This window comes from Pan paniscus, chromosome 2, assembly GCF_029289425.2.
Source record: "Pan paniscus chromosome 2, NHGRI_mPanPan1-v2.0_pri, whole genome shotgun sequence".
NCBI classification, from domain to species: Eukaryota; Metazoa; Chordata; class Mammalia; order Primates; family Hominidae; genus Pan; species Pan paniscus.
Window position 1 is genome coordinate 47988108 of NC_085926.1, and position 19455 is coordinate 48007562.

At 42.3% G+C, this 19455-nt stretch overlaps 1 protein-coding gene across 35 annotated transcripts in view; it reads right to left on the reverse strand.

The window, feature by feature from the left end:
• The window catches only part of MAP4 (microtubule associated protein 4), a 229206-nt gene that overhangs the window by 168935 nt on the left and 40816 nt on the right, over positions 1–19455 (reverse strand). For 3 of the 35 annotated variants that reach the window (XM_063602328.1, XM_063602319.1, XM_063602314.1), the window contains exon 1: positions 11454–11550. The exons of the other annotated variants lie outside the window; for them this stretch is intronic. In XM_063602328.1, coding sequence (XP_063458398.1) covers positions 11454–11539 — 86 coding nt within the window. In that variant the 5' untranslated portion in view covers positions 11540–11550. Of the gene's footprint in view, positions 1–11453; positions 11551–19455 lie in introns of those variants that run through there. 35 annotated transcript variants of the gene reach the window in all.

A 19455-nucleotide genomic window follows, 5' to 3' on the forward strand; every position in this document is an offset into this window, starting at 1 on the left:
CAAATGGTATATGAAAAAAGGTGCAATTAAAAACAGGGGAGGGGAGCAGTTTACTGAAAGAGAACTACACAAGAAAGTACTAATCCAAACATAAGGCAAACTGAACTATGGCATTATTCTGAGATAATTATATATTTTAAGGAAACAAGGCTTAGAATTAGAACGCGCTCATCAAACTTACCAACATAAGATGGATCCATAAAGAAGGATATTTTGTATTTACATACAAATGAACATGTACAATATAATGTATCAAGAAAGAACAAAAAAGGAGAAAAGAGAAGGAGGCTTCGGAAAGATGGAGATGACTCCAAAACAGCAGCTGAAATCAACTGAAAGACTTTTGCTGACTCTCTGAGTTTACTCTTAAGTGGGCAGAAGTCAAAGAGAACTTTGCCTGCTCACTGGAATGTGTTTCTCTATTGGTCTCGAAGTCTACATGTGCTGACCTTTAAAAGACAGTATAAGGTTTGTCTGTTTTCCCTTCTGCTAGCAGGCTGCTAGACTGAACATGGTAGACAATGACTTTCCCTCTGAAGTTGGCTGTGTTCAATATTCTATTGTTTTTCTTATACAAGCACTGGGAGATTTTTGCAATTGATGTATTTTTAATCATTTAAAACTAAGCAAGCCATGACAATATAAAAGACAAACTTACACCACAAATGAAACTACTAACAAAAATAACAAATATACTCATCTGGGGATGGCAGGGGTTGGGGGGAGACCCTCTCCTAAACATAGCAAGCACCAAACGGCTGCTTTGACTTGCAATACTAAACTCCTTCCAAGAAATTTGGAAGTAAATTCAGAGTAACCAAAGATACAAAAAGCAATATGCAACAGGAGAAAGTATTTGGGTGTGAATAAAGAATCAAAAAATGGGCCAGGTGCAGTGGCTCACGCCAGTAATCCCAGCACTTGGGGAGGCCGAGGCAGGTGGATCATGAGGTCAAGAGATCGAGACCATCCAGGCCAACATGGTGAAATCCTGTCTCTACTAAAAATACAAAAATTAGCTGGGCGTGGTGGAGCGCGTCTGTAGTCCCAGCTACTCGGGAGGCTGAGGCAGGAGAATCGCTTGAACCTGGGAGGCAGAGGTTGCACTGAGCTGAGATCACACCACTGCACTCCAGCCTGGGCAACAGAGTTTGACTCTGTCTTTAAAAATAATAATAAATAAAAAAAATTTTTAAAATGTACAAAATGAAAGGGACCGTGGCAAAGATGGGGATTCTGTTTCTTCTCCCTGGGTGCTCAGAAAGACATTTCCTATTTCCCTTGGAGTTAGAAGTTGAGACCATGTGAGTGGGTTCTAGACAGTGCAATGTGAGCTGAAGAATTACGCTTCACTACAAAGCACTTGATGAAATTCTGCTTGCTGGTGCTCTTTGCTATCAACCAACTAAATACAAAGAATCCAGCAGGAGACTCCAAGAAACCAGATGGAAGGAGTTGAAATTCCTCAATTACATGACAGCCACAGGCTAAACACTCACACTATGACGTGAGCAAGAAATAAACCATTATTGTGTTAAGTCACTGAAATGCTAGTTATGTTAAAGAGATAGCATCAACTATCCTAATTAATACAGAGATCTTACATATCTAACATCCTCATTTTACAAATAAGGAAACTGATGAACAATGAGCTTTCCAAAAATTATACTAGTTGGTAGGAGAAACAGGTCTCCTGACTGAATAGAAATTCAGGGACTTTTACAAAGTAAAAGATTTCTGTGCTACATTTATAAGTAAAAGTTATTATCCCAATATTTGTTCCAAAACCAAAAAAAGGCAGTGCAATCATTTCTTTTTCTTTTTCTTTTTTTTTTTTTTTTTTGAAGCAGGGTCTCACTCTGGTGTCCAGGCTCGAGTGCAGTGGCATGACCATGACTTACTGCAGCCTCGACCTCCCAGTCACCTCTGTTTGCAAAAAGAAAAGAATTCTCCACGAAGTTCTTTTCAGTCTACCATTTTATGATTTGACTCTCTTCATGTCGACAAAATTTCTTGAGTATCTATTAGAACTATATAAGATTGTGGATATCTGAACATTTATTTACTGACAAAATGTGATTTCATATGGCTTGACTTAATAGTAAATGACAAGCACTGCATTTTTAAAAAGCGCTAATTTTATTGGGTATACATACCTACACACTTTTTTTTTTTTTTTTTGAGACAGAGTCTCTGTCATGCAGGCTAGAGTGCAATGGTGCGATCTCGGCTCACTGCCACCTCTGCCTCCTGGGTTCAAGTAATTCTCATGCCTCAGCCTCCCAAATAGCGGGCAGTACAGGCGTGCATCACCATGCCCAGCTAATTTTTGTATTATTAGTAGAGACGGGTTTTCACCATACCGGGCAGGCTGATCTCCAACTCCTGACCTCAGGTGATCTGCACACCTCAGCCTCCCAAAGTGCTGAGATTACAGGCGTGAGCCACCATGACATCTTTTTACAAGAAGAAATAATATGCTGACTTGGCCAGGTGTGGTGGCTCACACCTATAATCCCAGCACTTTGGGCAGTCAAGGCGGGCAGCTCACCTGAGGTCAGGAGTTCGAGACCAGCCTGGCCGACGTGGTAAAACCCTGTCTCTACTAAAAACACAAAAATTAGCCAGGCGTGGTGGTGCACACCCATAATCCCAGCTACTCAGGAGGCTGAGGCAGGAGAATTACTTGAATCTGGAAGGTGGAGGTTGCAGTGAGCCGAGATCGTACCACTGCACTCCAGCCTGGGCTACAAGTGCGAAACTCTGCCTCAAAAATAATAATAATAATAACAATAATAATAATATGCTGACTTAGAGGCTCCTGGACTATTGTCATTAGAGCTATAAAGCAAAGTCTATACATCTGAAGAGAAATTTCTTTTAAATATACTCTTCTCCTGTGTCCCTACTGCTTTGTATTACCTTACAAAGAAACTACTACATATACAATTTCAGCTACTGAACATAAAGGATCAAAATTAGTGACTATTTGGCCAAATGTTTTGGCCAAAATTGTTGCAATTACCATGTAAACATAAATCCTGCTTGCCTATTATTCCATCAGTTTACACTTCCACTTAATCAAGGATTTAAGATTGAGTTTGCCTTGTCAGGCTCACAGAGGCTTAAATTACTCGTAAATAAACATTCCCACAAGAGACTACATCATAAACGCTCATATTTATTACATCCCACTCAAATACAACAGTTTCTCTTTTAAAAATTGGCAATCTATACAAAACAGCAATTTAGATTGGCCTTCAGGACAGAGAGGTATGATTCTTAGTAAATCACATTACATCAAGATGCTTTATTCTGAAGATGTAAGAAACGAATATATTTTTACAAAAACACTGTATGTCAAGTGAATATATGGTTAGAGTGTAAGAAAAACTTATTTCCCTTGTCTTTAAGATTTTTCTAGAAGAATCTTAATCTTCCTATAAAACCACCTGTCTGATAAAAGGAAGTCTGAAATCTTATCTCCAAATAAATCTTATCTCAAATTAATTAATAAAAGACTAAATTTCAGAAGTTTCTCAGATTTCATTTTTGCTGTTACAGTAATTAAGTTATGCCATTATCTTATGCAGTTGATTTTAAGTGATGAACACCCACCTACATCATTATTTCCATATAGAACCACCAACAATTAATTAGTTCAAACTAAAAACAATGAAATAAAGTATTAAAATGTTCTCCATAACTAAGAAAATACTGTCACTGTCAGCTTTACTATTTCTACCCATCACCACGACTACCCCCCGAAAACCCTACATATCAATACAGCTTTCATCAAATTAGAATCAATTTGCTTGAAAAAACAGAAACATATGCATCACCCATTACTATGTACACATCTGCCAGATAATGATTAGAGGCGGCAAGTATGCCAAGAGTCCAAAAAGCAGGTGAGAATCTTCTGTAGCCTAGAAAAAAGTGTATCTAGAGAAAACATAATAGTCTCCTCTATTCCCAAAGCACTTAAGACTAGTAAGACTTCCTGAAGTCTCCAACTCATAAATGGTCATTGTTTCACAGCTCAAGTAAATACATGTATGAACATGTAAAATAAAAAAGAGTAAGGGAGAACCTTAAATTCTCCAGTTTACTCTCAAATTTTAAAACTCAGAAAAGAGAGATCCAAAGTGGTTTCCCTTTGCCAAAAGCCATCTAGAAAACTAGAGACAAAGCTACAATTAGGACAAACATCTCCCAACTCCCACCAAGCCCAGAGTTCCCTCCCCAAAATGAATACTCACTGAACCCACAAGAGAAGCACCAGTTCAGAGTGCAAACCTAGGTCAAACAGGCCCCTTGGTGCAGTGGCCCATATAGTGTTTTGAAAAATGGCCAATATCTCCAAAATCAGTAATCTTTGAATGAAAATACAGTTTTACAGCTTTTTTAAAAAACAGGGCCAGGCGCGTTGGCTCAGTCCTGTAATCCCAGAACTTTAGGAGGCTGAAATGGGAGGATCACTTAAGCCCAGGGGCTCGAGACCAGCCTGGGCAGCACAGTGAAACTCCGTGTCTACAAAAAATTAAAAAAAAAAATGAGCCGAGCATGCACCTGTGGTTCCAGCTACTCAGGAGACTAAAATGGGAGGATCGTTTGAGCCCGGGAGGTCAAGGCTGCAGTGAGCCATGATTGCGGAACTGCACCTCAGCCTTGGGTGATAGTGTAAACCCTGTCTCAAAAAAATAAAAAACCCGAAGATCAGGCCATGACTATGTATTTCCACTTAGCAACAATATACTGGAGCTGAGAAATAACTGCCTCTGTAGATACCCATTCACACAATATCTGCAGCATAAGTTCTTAATCGAGACCAACTTCACTCACTTTAACTTCAAGAACGTTGCAGGGGCCAGGCACTGTGGCTCACGCCTGTAATCCCAGTACTTTGGGAGGCCAAGGTGGGCAGATCACCTGAGGCCAGGAGTTTGAGATCAGCCTGGCCAACATAGTGAAACCTCATCTCTACTAAAAACACAAAAATTAGCCAGGTGTGGTGGCACACGCCTGTAGTCCCAACTACTCGGGAGGCTGACGCAGGAGAATCACTCAAACCCAGGAGGCGGAGGTTGTAGCGAGCCAAAATCGCACCACTGTACTCTAGCATGGGCAACAAAGCAAGACACCGTCTCTAGGGGGAAAAAAAAATTTTGCAGGAGTTTAAGTACGATACAGCTGCACTAAAGCTATTTAAATCAACATCAACTCTAAACATTTCTTATTGGTAGTAGAATTTTGGCTGGGTTTTAGTGGCTTGGTTTAACTAAATCACAAAGTCAGTAGACAGGAAAGGTGTGAGAGGGAGAGAAATGGAAAACAAAAGTACCACAAAATGGCTGGGCACGGTGGCTCACACCTGTAATCCCAGCACTTTGGGAGGGTGAAGCAGGTGGATCACAAGGTCAGGAGTTCCAGACCAGCCTGGCCAAGATGGTGAAACCCCGTCTCTACTAAAAATACGAAAATTAGCTGGGCATGGTGGCGGGCGCCTGTAGTCCCAATTACTCAGGAGGCTGAGGCAGAGAACTGCTTGAACCCAGGAGGCGGAGGTGGCAGTGAGCCAAGATTGCGCCACTGCACTCCAGCCTAGGCAACAGAGTGAGATTCCTTCTCAAAAAAAAAAAAAAAAAAAAAGGTACCACAAAACTAGTGGTAATTCCTTTAGAACATAATCAGAACTTCATTCACACACCCAAAATGTCTTACTTCTGGTCAGGCACCGTGGCAAAGGTCTGTAATCCCAGCACACTGGGAGGCCGAGGCGGGCAGATCGCTTGAGCCCAGGAGTTCAAGACCAGCCTGGGCAACATGGTGAACCCCTGCCTCGATAAAAAATACAAAAAAGGTTAGCTGGTTGTGGTGGCACACACCTGTAGTCCCAGCTACTTGGGAGGCTGAGGTGTGAGGATCACTGGAGTCTGGGAGGTTGAGGATGAGTGAGCCGAAATTGTGCCACTGCACTCCAGCCTGGGCAACAGAGTGAGACTCTGTCTCAAAATTAAATAAGCCAGGTGGGGTGGCTCACACCTGTAATCCCAGCACTTTGTGAGGCCAAAGCGGGCAGATCACTTGAGGTCAGGAGTTCAAGACCAGCCTGGCCGACGTGGTAAAACCCTGTCTCTACTAAAAATACAAAAATTAGCCAGGCGTGGTGGTGCACACCCATAATCCCAGCTACTCGGGAGGCTGGCATGAGAATGCTTAAAACCCAGGAGGCGGAGGCTGCAGTGAGCCGAGATGGCGCCAATGAACTCCAGCATGGGTAACAGAGCGAGACTCTGTCTCTAAATAAATAAATAAGTAAATGCATATTTTTTTAAGTCTTACTTCCCTAGGAAGCAATAATCACTAACTCCTTTTTCAGTTTTGTCAATGACCTGAAAAGCTTGGTCCTGACACCTCTGCTTTACGGAAAAGGCAAGAATGCATACTGATTCCTAAGGTAGTAATCTGAATGGTTTAAAATTCCATACATGTAGCTACAGACAACTAGTATAATGGCAGAGATCTTACATGATATTTTAAGATCTAGTTCCAGTAGTAATAAAATCGTAGTAAAAAGAGGTAGGTCGGGCACGGTGGCTTACGTCTGTAATCCCAGCACTTTGGGAGGCCGAGGTGGGAGGATCACGAGGTCAGGGGATCAAGGCCATTCTGGCTAACACGGTGAAACCCCGTCTCTATTAAAATACAAAAAATTAGCTGGGCGTGGTGGCACGCACCTGTAGTCCCAGCTACTCAGGAGGCTGAGGTAGGGAAATCGCTTGAACCCAGGAGGCAGAGGTTGCAGTGAGCCGAGATCCCTACTGCACAGAGCAACAGAGCAAGATTCCATCTCAAAAATATATATATAAAATATATGTATTATATATTCATATGTAATATTATGTATTATATATTATATATTCACATGTAATATATATTATATATTTTATATACATGGTATTTCTGGCCAGGTGTGGTGGCTCACGTCTGTAATCCCACCACTTTGAAAGGCTGAGGTGGGAGGATCATCTAAGGCTAAGAGTTTGATTTCAGTCTTGGCAACACAGTGAGACCCTGTCTCAATTAGAAAATAAAAAAAAATTTAAACACAGCATTTCCAGTCCTTTCAAACTCAGATGAAGTTTAATTAAAATCTTCAGGGGACACCCCAGTAAAGCAACAGCATACCTCACACCCAGATGCTGGTTTCTAATACCATTCTCTGATAAAGAAACCAAGACTCTTTGGAGAAATGACTAATTCTAGGACTGAGAACAAAATATTCAAGATGAGCCTGAAGTACCTTGTATTTCCAGAAAGTTAGGAAGTGCTAAAAAAAAAAAAAAAAAAAAAAAAAACGATAGGGGTAAGTTGGCCGGACGAGGTGGCTCAGGCCTGTAATGCCAGCACTTTGGGAGGCCAAGGCAGGCAGATCACCTGAAGTCAGGAGTTCAAGACCAGCCTGACCAACATGATTAAAACCCGTCTCTATAAAAAACACAAATATTAACCAGGCATGATGGTGGGTGCCTGTAATCCCAGCTACTCGGGAGGCTGAGACAGGAGAATTGCTTGAACCCAGGAGGTGTAGGTAGCACTGAGCCGAGATTGTACCACTGCACTCCAGCCTGGGCGACAGAGTAAGACTCCATCTCAAAAAAAAAAAAAAAAAAAAAAAAGATAGGGGTAACTCAATTACACAGGAGTCAACTAAAAAAGTTCCCAATGACCAAAGCTGGAACAATATAAACAATAGACTGAATAAATAAATGAGAGAGAATAAGCAAGTCTTCAGTGAAGAATTCCAAACAACAAGATACTCCACTTCCAAGAGGTAGAACATAACCTTTCATCCTTGACATGTGCATAGCACATAGTGACCTCCTTCTAAAGAGTACAATATGAAAATGGGAGGGGGGGTAAGAGAAATATGACAAATACTACCTAAGCCAAGTGATCAAGACTAATATCAACAGTGATAAATCAGCTGGGCGCAATGGCTTACATCTGTAATCCCAGCACTTTGACAGGCCAAGGCAGGAGGTTCACTTGAGGCCAGGAGTTCTGACACCAACTTAGGCAAGCAACATGGCAAAACCCCATCTCTATGAAAAATACAAAAATTAGGCTGGGTGCGGTGGCTCACGCCTGTAATCCCAGAACTTTGGGAAGCCAAAGTAGGGGGATCTCAAGGTCAGGAGATTGAGATCATCCTGGCTAACATGGTGAAACCCTGTCTCTACTAAAAATACAAAAAGTTAGCTGGGTGTGGTGGCACATGCCTGTAGTCCCAGCTACTTGGGAGGCTGAGGCAGGAGAATCACTTGAACCCAGGAGACGGAAGTTACAGTGAGCCAAGGTCGCGCCACTGCACTCCAGCCTGGGCGACAGAGCAAGACTCCATCTCAAAAAAAAACAAAAAACCAAAAAAATTAGCCAGGCATGGTGGTACGTGCCTGTAGTCCCAGCTACCCAGGAGGCTGAGGTGGGAGGATCACTTGAGCCCTGGAGGCCAGGGTTGCAGTAAGCCACAATCGTGCCACTGCAACCCAGCCTGGGCAACACAGCAAGACTCTTTCTCAAAAAAAAAATTAGCTGGGCTTGGTGGCATGTGCCTATGGTCCCAGCTATTTGGGAAGCTGAGTTGAGAGGAAGCTTGAGTCGAGTCCAGGAGGTTCCAGTGAACTGTGATCACAGCACCGTACTCCAGCTTGAGTGATAAAGCAAAACACACACATACACACACACATATACACACACACACACACAGACATAAATCATGCTGACATGATTCGATAGTATGCACCCTTGATATAATGTGATAAGAATGGCACTTTACCTCTGTGATCTTCCTTCTAAAAAGCATAACCTCTGTCTAATCATGAGAAAAAGATCAGACAACTCCCAACTGAAGGACACTCTACAAAATATCAGACCAGTACTCCTCAAAACTGTCAAAGTCATCAAAAACAAGGAAGGTGTAAGAAACTGTCATAGCCAAGAGAAAGCTAAGTATGATAACTAAACATAATGTGGTATCCTAGATGAGATCCTAGAACAGAAAAAGGTATTTAGGTAAAAATTAAGGAAATCTAAATAAACTATGAACTTTAGTTAATAATAATGTATGAAAATTGAGGTCAGGAGTTCGCGAGCGGCCTGGCCAACATGGTGAAACTGCATTTCTACTAAAAAAAAATAATAAAAAAATTAGATGGGCATGGTGGTGTGTGCCTGTAATACCAGCTACTAGGGAGACTCAGGCAGGAGAATTACTTGAATCTTGGAGGCGGGGGTTGCAGTTAGCCCAAGATCGCACCACTACACTCCAGCCTGGGCAAGAGAGCAAGACTGCGTCTCAAAAAAAAAAAAAATTAGCCAGGTGCGGTGGCAGGCACCTGTAATCCCAGCTACTCAGGAGGCTGAGGCAGGAGAATCGCTTGAACCCAGGAGACAGAGGTTGCAGTGAGCTGAGATTGTGGCACTGCACTCCAGCCTGGGTGACAGAGAAAGACTCCTTCTCAAAAACAAACAAAAAACAAACAAAAACAAAAAATTCTAGTAATAACCATTATTTACTTCCAACTTAAATCTGATCCACGACCTAAAACTGCACTCTGAAATAATCTACAATTCCCCTGAGAAACTTAGTATAGACAAAAGTGTGTATATCAATTAACTTACAAGTCTCTAATCACTGCAAACTAGCTGACTCTCGTTAAAAGTTCTACCACTGGTACTCTTAGAAGCTAACTTATCCTTGTTAATCACAGAGAGACAACAGTGACCAAGTCTAATAAAAGCTTATTCATGTACACAGAAACAAAACAAAGTAACTTGGCGATGTGCACACCTAATATTTCCAACCAAATCACAAAACTTTAGAAAGGGCATTTGAATCCAACCTCCTTATTTTAAAAGTGAGAAAAAGTCCAAGGAGATTAACAAATATATTTGTTCAAAGTCATCCCTGAGTTCTCAACTAAAAGTAGAATTTCTTTCCTGTCCTATATCCCAAATCAGGAAGCAAGGGGAAAAGGTTGGAGGTATTATTCTGATCATCATTTCCTCTGCTAACTTAGAATGCTTTCGTTTCTCAGGGATAAAGAAGGTAAGTCCAGCTATATCTATGTATTGGAAATAGCATCACATAGCTCTCCTTTTTAAAATGGCATGCCCTCCTCATGTGGATTTTTATCTTCTATTTAACTATCAGTTATCGCACTATGCTTCTACAGTCAGTATCTACTATGATGTGAAAGTTGAAGCCCTGGTTAAAGCTTCTTAAATCTACCATTTTATTTTGTACAAACAGAAAAGTATATTAGTTTTCTTTCCAGCTGTCCTTAATTTTTTAAATTGAAGTGAAGTTTACATGACATACAATTAACCATTTTAAAGTACATTATGATTTCTCTCCAGTTTCAAACTGTCCTTAAGAATTTTTTTATTTTTATTTTTAATTTTTTTGAAACGGGAGTCTCGCTCTGTCACCCAGGCTTGAGTGCAGTGGTAAGATCTCAGCTCACTGCAACCTCCGCCTCCGAGGTTCAAGTGATTCTCCTGCCTCAGCCTCCAGAGTAGCTGGGATTATAGGTGCACGCCACCACAGCCAGCTAATTTTTGTATTTTTAGTAAAGACGGATTTTTTCACTATGTTGGCCAGGCTGGTTTCGAACTCCTGATCCTAGGTGATCTGCCCACCTCAACCTCCCAAAGTGCTGGGATTACAGGTGTAAGCCACCGTGTCCAGCCAAGAATTTTTAATTAAAGATGCACTAATCCAAATGTAGATGAGCTACTCAATTTTCAGTTAATTAATCACATCTGAAGATAATGATGGCCTATGCCCTCATATCAAGTGTATCCTGAGCCCTTTTATCATTCTAATCTCTTTCTACACGTGGCCAACCAGAGTGCATACATATTGTGCCAAGTACCTTTCACCTTTTTCTACATATCAGTGGTATTCTATTTCACAGAAAACTCACACTCCTGCCCTAAACATAACCACAGAGTTAGGCTTATTGTGTGGTTAGCCTATCTGGCATGCCTTTGTCTCACAAATGCTTAGAGGACATTTCACACTACTTAGAAAGGAATGATCTCATCCCACTGACCCAACAGCTAATTTTATCAAAAAGCTTTTTGTTAAAAGCTGTGATAACCCAGGAAACCAGATCTATTTTTACTTTTATGGCAAGGAAAAGGAACAGAGAAAACCATAGGGAAAAAACAGCTCACACATTGGCCATTTAAAAAAATCACTTAGGGGCCCAGCACAGTGGCTCATACCTGTAATCCCAGAACTTTGGGAGGCCAAGCTGGGTGGATCACCTGAGGTCAGGAGTTTGAAACCAGCCTGGCCAACATGGCAAAATGCCATCTCTACTAAATATACAAAAATTAGTCAAGCATGGTGGCAGGCATCTATAATCCCAGCTACTCACGAGGCTGAGGCAGGAGAATCGCTTGAACCCAGCAGGTGGAGTTTGCAGTGAGCCGAGATCACGCCATTGCATTCCAGCCTGGGCATCAGAGCAAGACTCCATCTCCAAAAAAAGAAAAAAAAAAAAAAAAAAAAGAGTGAGGATTTTCAGAATATTTGGATGCTCACCCAGCACCTATCCCAGTTCCAGGAGCATGGCAGATGCAAAAGAATGTATGAAAGAGTGAAGGAAAGAAAAATATGTGTTTTTCTAATTCTCAAGTCTTCATTTTTTTCTTTTTATCACCATCCATGGCAAAAAAAAATTTATATTATGATCCATATTCACATACACATATATAAATGAAACAGAAGTTTTATAAATCAATACTCATCCATACTATGTACAATGCACTGAAACTTTCTTTTTTTTTTTTGAGATGGAGTCTCACTCTGTTGCCCAGGCTGGAGTGCAGTGGCACGATCTTGGCTCACGGCAAGCTCTGCCTTCCGGGTTCACGCCATTCTCCCGCCTCAGCCTCCCAAGCAGCGGGGACTACAGGCGCCTGCCACCACGCCCAGCTAATTTTTTGTATGTTTAGCAGAGACGGGGTTTCACCGTGTTAGCCAGGATGGTCTTGAGCTCCTGACCTCGTGATCCGCCCGCCTCGGCCTCCCAGAGTGCTGGGATTACAGGCGTGAGCCACTGTGCCCGGCCTACTGAAATCTTCTATTCCATTATCTTCTAGTGTTGTTTTGCTTTTAAGAGTTGGCTGTAGGCCAAGGGCGATGGCTCATGCCTGTAATCCCAGCATTTTGGGAGGCTGAGGTAGGCAGATCACACGAGCCCAGGAGTTCAAGATCAGCCTGGGCAACATGGTGAGATCCGGTCTCTACAAAAAATACAAAAATTAGCCAGGCATGGTGATGCACGCCTATAGTCCCACCTATTTGGGAGGGCTAAGATAGGAGAATTACCTAAGCCTGGGGAGGTAAAGGCTGCAGTGAGCCGAGATCATACCACTGCACTCCAGCCTGGGAGACAGAGGGAAACTCTGTCTCAAAAAAAACAAACAAACAAAAACAGCAACAGAAAAAATAGTTGGCAGTGAGTCATAATTTGAAAAATTTCAGTCCTGGTAAAAACCAATCTCTTAACAGAAAGAGGTACTATTAAAACTGGTTTTCAGTTTTCCAGTGCTGACGATCCCCTCACGAAAACAGGCCTCTCACAAAGAATCTCCCTCCCTCTCCAGAAAAAAAGAGCAAGCACAAGAAGTGCCTGGTGCAGAGCCCCAATTCTTACTTCCTGAACGTGAAATGCCCAGGATGCTATAAAATCACCATGGTCGTCAGTCATGCACAATAGTAGTTGTGTGTCTGGCTGCTCTGCTGTCCTCTGCCAGCCTACAGGAAGGCTCTCCTTCAGATAGAGACAGCACTGAAAGAACCCTGAATCAAGATGAGTGGGAAACTATATCAATAAACACATATGGATGCCAAAAATAAATAAAAGTAGTTTTCAAACTTTAACGTGGACATCCCATGGAAAGGTGGTTTAAAAGAGATTATGAAGTTCTATTCCCAGAATTTGATTTAGTAAATCTGGGTAGGAGTCCAGAAATCTGCATTTTAAAGGAGTCCAAATGGTTCTGATGCAGATGATAAAACAATCCTTATCAGAAACATGCTTACATAATTTAAGATTTAATCTCAAAAGTCATAGCTTGAACTCTTCTTGCACTAAGTTAAAGGTTAAACAAAGTATCTGCAAGAGGATTCTGTCCTGCTAACAGACTGGTTTTTAATCTGAACATTGTTTGGCTCAACAGTCCTTTCATGGACTTCCTCTAAAGCAACTTGGTAAGCCACTAAAATCTAACTGTTCCTCTTAACTACAGCCCTTTGCACCAAGAAAACAGAAGAATGATATAAATGAAAGGCATTTCTGTTGCCCAGTCATTGGCTCTATAACTGAAAGGGCTTTTGAAAACCAGTCACATTGACTATACAAGTGACATATGCAGTCATCAGTTTGGAATCTCTAAGGACTACAGCTCAAAAACAATCACTAACAGCTCAAAGTCTGACCCCAAAGTGCTTAAAAGCCATTGATGAAATAAAGCTTTCATAAGAACATTCTACAATCCACGCTTCTACTCCTTGCTATTACAAGCCAATAGGATCTTAAGGTTTTAAATTTGACAAAATCATATTATTTATTTTTATTTTTTTATTTTTTTTGAGACGGCATCTTGCTCTGTCGCCCAGGCTAGAGTTCAGTGGCGCGATCTCGGCTCACTGCAAGCTCCGCCTCCCGGGTTCAGGCCATTCTCCTGCCTCAGCCTCCCGAGTAGCTGAGACTTACAGGCGCCTGCAGCCATGCCCAACTAATTTTTTTTTATTGTTAGTAGAGATGGGGTTTCACCATGTTAGCCAGGACGGTCTCGATCTCCTAACCTTGTGATCCGCCCGCCTCGGCCTCCCAAAGTGCTGGGATTACAGGCGTGAGCCACCGCGCCCGGCCTATTTATTTATTTTGTAAGACAGAGTCTCACTGTCACCCAGCTGGAGTGCAGTGCCGCAACCTCGGCTCACTGCAGCCTCTGCCTCCCGGGTTCAAGCAATTCTCCTGCCTCAGCCTCCTGAGTAGCTGGGACTATAGGCATGCACCACCACACCCAGCTAATTTTTGTATTTTTAGTAGAGAGACGGGGTTTCACCAATTGGTCAGGCTGGTCTTGAACTGCTGACCTTATGATCTGCCCGCCTCAGCCTCCCAAAGTGCTGGGATTAAAGGCGTGCATGCGCCACCACATCCAGCCAATTTTTGTATTTTTGATAGAGACGAGGTTTTGCTGTTGTTAGCCAGGCTGGTCTTGAACCCCTGGCCTCAGGTGATCTGCACGCCTTGGCCTCCCAAAGTGCTGGGATTACAGGTATAAGCCACCATGCCCAGCCAATAAAATTGTATTTTAAATGCACCAAGTACCTGCGTCAACAATCCAAAAATGATATTAAGAAAACAATTCTGCTTAAAATAGCATAAAAAAAAATACTTAAAAGAAGTGAACAATTTATTTATTTATTTATTTTGAGATGGAGTTTTGCTCCTGCTGCCCAGGCTGGAGTGCAGTGGCACAATCTCGGCTCACCACAACCTCCGCCTCCCGGGTTCAAGCGATTCTCCTGCCTCAGCCTCCTGAGTAGCAGAGATTACAGGCACATGCCACCATGCCCGGCTAATTTTTGTATTTTTAGTAGAAATGGGGTTTCATAATGTTGGTCAGGCTAGTCTCAAACTCCTGACCTCAGGTAATCCACCTGCCTTGGCCTCCCAAAGTGCTGAGATAACAGGCATAAGCCACCGTGCCCGGCTGAAGTGAACAATTTATACTCTGAAAAATACAAAAAAAAAATTCCTGAAAGAAATTAAGGAAGATTTAAATAAATGGAAAGACATTTAAGTTCATGGATCAGAAGATTTAACATTGCTAAGATGGCAATGCTTCCCAAACTGATCTACAGATTCAGGCACAGTGGCTCACTCCTGTAATCCCAACACTTTGGTAGGCCAAACTGGGCATTATTACTTGAGCCCAGGAGTTCAAGACCAGCCTGGGCAACACGGCAAAACCCCATCTCAGTCTGGGTGATGGAGTGAGACCCTGTGTCCAAAAAAATACATGAAAATCACACCAAGCTTCTTTGTAGAAATTGACAATCAATCCTAAAATTCATATGGAAATTCAAGGGACCCAGAATAGCTAAAACAACCCTGAAATAAAAACAAGGTTGACGGACACATACTTTCCACTTTCATAACATACTACAGAAAGCTATAATAGTCAAGACAATGTGGTACTAGCATAAGCACAGACAAAGTCCTGGGAGGGTAGCACACCCGAATTCCACCAGGAGAGATACTCTTGCTCTCAGGACCTTTCCAGACCTTGTCTTATATATCTCTTCAGCTGGCTATTTATGTGTATCCTTTAAAATATCCTTTGTAATAAACTGGTAAACATGTGTTTCCGAGTTCTGTGAGCTGCTCTAGCAAGTTAAGCCCATGGCTATAAATGGGAACACCAATTTATAGCCAGTCAGTCAGAAGCACAGGTAAAATAAGCGGGAGCTTACAACTGGCATGTGAAGTGTGGGGAGAGGCAGTCTTGGAAACTGAGCCCTCAACCTGTGGAATCTTGATGCTATCTCCAGGTTGATTATGTCAGAATTGAGTGGCTGTCAGCTGCAGAAATGACTGCTTGCTTGCCTGCTGGTGGGGAGAAATCCCCACACATCTGCTTTCAGTAGGGTGCTATAAGAATATCAGCAGTAGAAGAAACGGAGTTTGTTTCTTCCACACACACCTGTATCTAAAATACCAAAAACTCTGGCAACTTAATAATAAAAAGGCAAATTAATTTAAAAATGAACAAAGAATCTGTACATTTCTCCAAAGATAATATACAAATGGCCAATAAACACATTAGTCACCAGAAAAATGAAAGTCAAAACCACAATGAGATCCTACACCCAGTAGCATGACTAAAATAAAAAAAAACAGGTAATGAATGGCAAGTGTTTTAGATGTGGCAAGAACTGGAACCCTCATATACTGCCACCGAGAACATAAAATGGTGCAGCCACCTTGAAAAAGTCTGGGAGCTCCTCAAAAGGTTAAACAGAGTTACCATATGAAAGCAGAAATAACCCAAATGTTCCTCAACAAATAAATGATAAATAAAATGAGGTACATACATACAATGGAATATTATTCAGCCATAAAAGGGAATAAAGTCCTAATACATGCTACAAGATGGGTGAACCCTGAAAACATCACAAAAGACCACCTACTAAATTAATCTGTATATATAAAATATCCAGAGTAGGTAAATTTATACAGAAAGTAGATTCATGGTTGCCTGGGGCTTGGGGTTTATTGTATTAGGGAGTGATAAAGAACATGGGATTTCTTTTGGGGGTCATGAAAATGTTCTAGACTTTACTGCACTAATGGTGCACATGTCTGTGAATATACCAAAAAACAATGAATTGTACATTTTATTTATTTATTTTTTGTGATGGAGTCTTGCTCTGTCACCCATGATCTTGGCTCACTGCAACCTCCGCCTCCTGAGTTCAAGCGATTCTTGTGCCTCAGCCTCCCAAGTAGCCGGGATTACAGGCACGTGTCGCCATGCCCGGCTAATTTTTGTATGTTTAGTAGAGACGGGGTTTTGCCATGTTGCTCAGGCTGGTCTCGAATTCCTGGCCTCGAGTGATCTACCTGCCTCGGCCTTCCAAAGTGCTGTGATTACAGGCATGAGCCACTGTGCCTGGCCTGAATTCTACACTTTAAGTGGGTGAATTGTATGGTATATAAAATATATCTCAACAAAACTGTTACCAAAAAGAGAGATAACACCAAACACATGAAACTTCCTTCCTATGAGATTATTCTTAATACTAGCTTTAAGGATATTTCCTTTTTGCATTACTTTTAGAATATTTTCTACAAATATTATTTTCAGTCAGTCCAAGTTTTTTAAAAGCAAAACTTGTCAAAGGAAACATACTTTGTTAGAGATGCATATACAAACTCTGCAAAGAAAAGGCTAGTTAGGGGGTACCCCTAAAAACTAAGAAGAAAAATTAAACTTTCCACAGTTTACAAACAGGCAGCTTTCATTTTACACAATAGTGCAAAACCGTAAAAGTAAGAATGCACGCTGAAACCATGCAAAGTGATCATAATAATTGATGAGAAAAACTGCAATTGCTCTGTAATCTTTTTTTTTTTTTTAATTGAGACGGAGTCTCGCTCTGTGTCCAGTCTAGGGTGCAGTGGCGCGACCTTGGCTCACTGCAATCTCCACCTCCTGGGGTCAAGCGATTCTCCTGCCTCAGCCTCCTGAGTAGCTGGGACTACAGGCACGTGCCACCACACCCAGCTAATGTTTGTATTTTTAGTAGAGATGGGGTTTCACCATGTTGGCCAGGATGGTCTCGATCTCCTGACCTCGTGATCTGCCCACCTAAGCCTCCCAAAGTGCTGGGAGTACAGGCGTGAGCCACTGCACCCAGCCGCTCTGTAATTTTTTTTTGTTTTTGTTTTTTGAGACAGTCTCACTCTGTTGCCCAGGCTGGAGTGCAGTGGCGCAATCTCGGTTCACTGTAAGCTCCACCTCCCAGGTTCATGCCATTCTCCTGCCTCAGCCTCCCGAGTAGCTGGGACTACAGGCACCCGCCACCACGCCTGGCTAATTTTTTTGTATTTCTAGTAGAGACGGGGTTTCACCATGTTAGCCAGGATGGTCTCGATCTCCTGACCTCGTGATCCACCCGCATCAGCCTCCCAAAGTGCTGGGATTACAGGCGTAAGCCACAGTGCCCGGCCGCCACTCTGTAATTTTTAAAAAATTTTGGGCCGGGCACAGTGGCTCATGCCTGTAATCCCAGCACTGGGAGGCCGAGGTGGGCAGATCACTTGAGGTCAGGAGTTTGAGACCAGCCTGGCCAACATGGCGAAACCTCATGTCTACTAAAAATACAAAAATTAGCCAGGGGTAGTGGCACACGCCTGTAATCCCAGCTACTTGGGAGGCTGAGGCAGGAGAATTGTTTGAACCTAGGACGGGTTCACTACAGAGGTTGCGTGAGCTGAGACTGCACCACTGTACTCCAGCCTAAGTGACACAGTGAGACTCCATCTCAAAAAATAATTTAAAAAATAAAATAAATATTACCCAGGGGTGGTGGTGAGCACCTGTAATCCCAGCTACTCGGGAGGCTGAGGCAGGAGAATTGCTTGAATCCAGGAGGTAGAGGTTGCAGTGAGCCGAGATCACACCACTGCACTCCAGCCTGGGCAACAGAGCAAGATCCTATCTCAAAAAAAAGAATTTTTTTTTGTTGTTGAGGCCAGGCACAGTGTCTCACACCTGAGATCCCAGCACTTTGGGAAGCTGAGGCAGGCAAATCACCTGAGGTCAGGAGTTCAAGACCAGCCTGGACAACATGGTGAAAACCCATCTCTACTAAAAATACAAAAAATTAGTCAGGCATGGTGGTGCATGCCTATAATCCCAGCTGCTAGGGAGCCTGAGGCAGGAGAATCGCTTGAACCCAGGAGGCGGAGGTTGCAGTGAGCCGAGATCGCACCACTGTGTTCCAGCCTGGGTGACAAGAGTGAGACTCAGTCTCAAAAAAAAAAAAAAATTTCATTGAAACATTAAAAACTCTGTCAGTTATAATTATAGGAAAATTGAAAGAATAGGAAAACTAATCATTAATGCACTAAAGCAGGAGGTGAGCGAAGGGCAGGCGAGCATCTCCGCCTCCTGTCACATCAGTCGTGGCATTAGATTCTCATAAGAGCACAAACCCTACTGTGAACTGTGCATGCGAGGGATCTAGACTGTGCACTCTTTATGAGAATCCAATGCCTGATGATCTTCTGAGGTGGAAGAGTTTTATCCCGAAAACATCCCCTCCCCCAGCGTCCCCTTCCATGGAAAAACTGTCTTCCACTAAATCAGTGCTAAAAAGGTTGAGGACCACTGCACTAGAGAACATAGAAATATTGAAAATTATAATGTTTAATTTCTTTGAAAAAATTTATTAGGGGTAGTTTAAATAGTGCTTACATTCTTCTCATCATACAATAGAGACGGGGTTTCACCCTGTTAGCCAGGATGGTCTCGATCTCCTGACCTTGTGATCCGCCTGCCTCGGCCTCCCAAAGTGCTGGGATTACAGGCGTGAGCCACCGCGCCCGGCTGCAATAGACATCTTTTCTATGCCTTAGCCAATTGTCACACTCCTGTCTGAGTCTGGAATAGCATCAAATACTTTATGTTTCATATTTCAATATCACAGAATACCTTCGAGAGTTCTTTCACTACGAAATTTCTTGCATCACTTCTTTTTTTTTTTTTTTTACCAAACCACTTTCTTCACTTATGTAGATAAGCTCACCTTCACTAAGTTATTTCGGCTACATATCCAGAGTGTTTTGAATG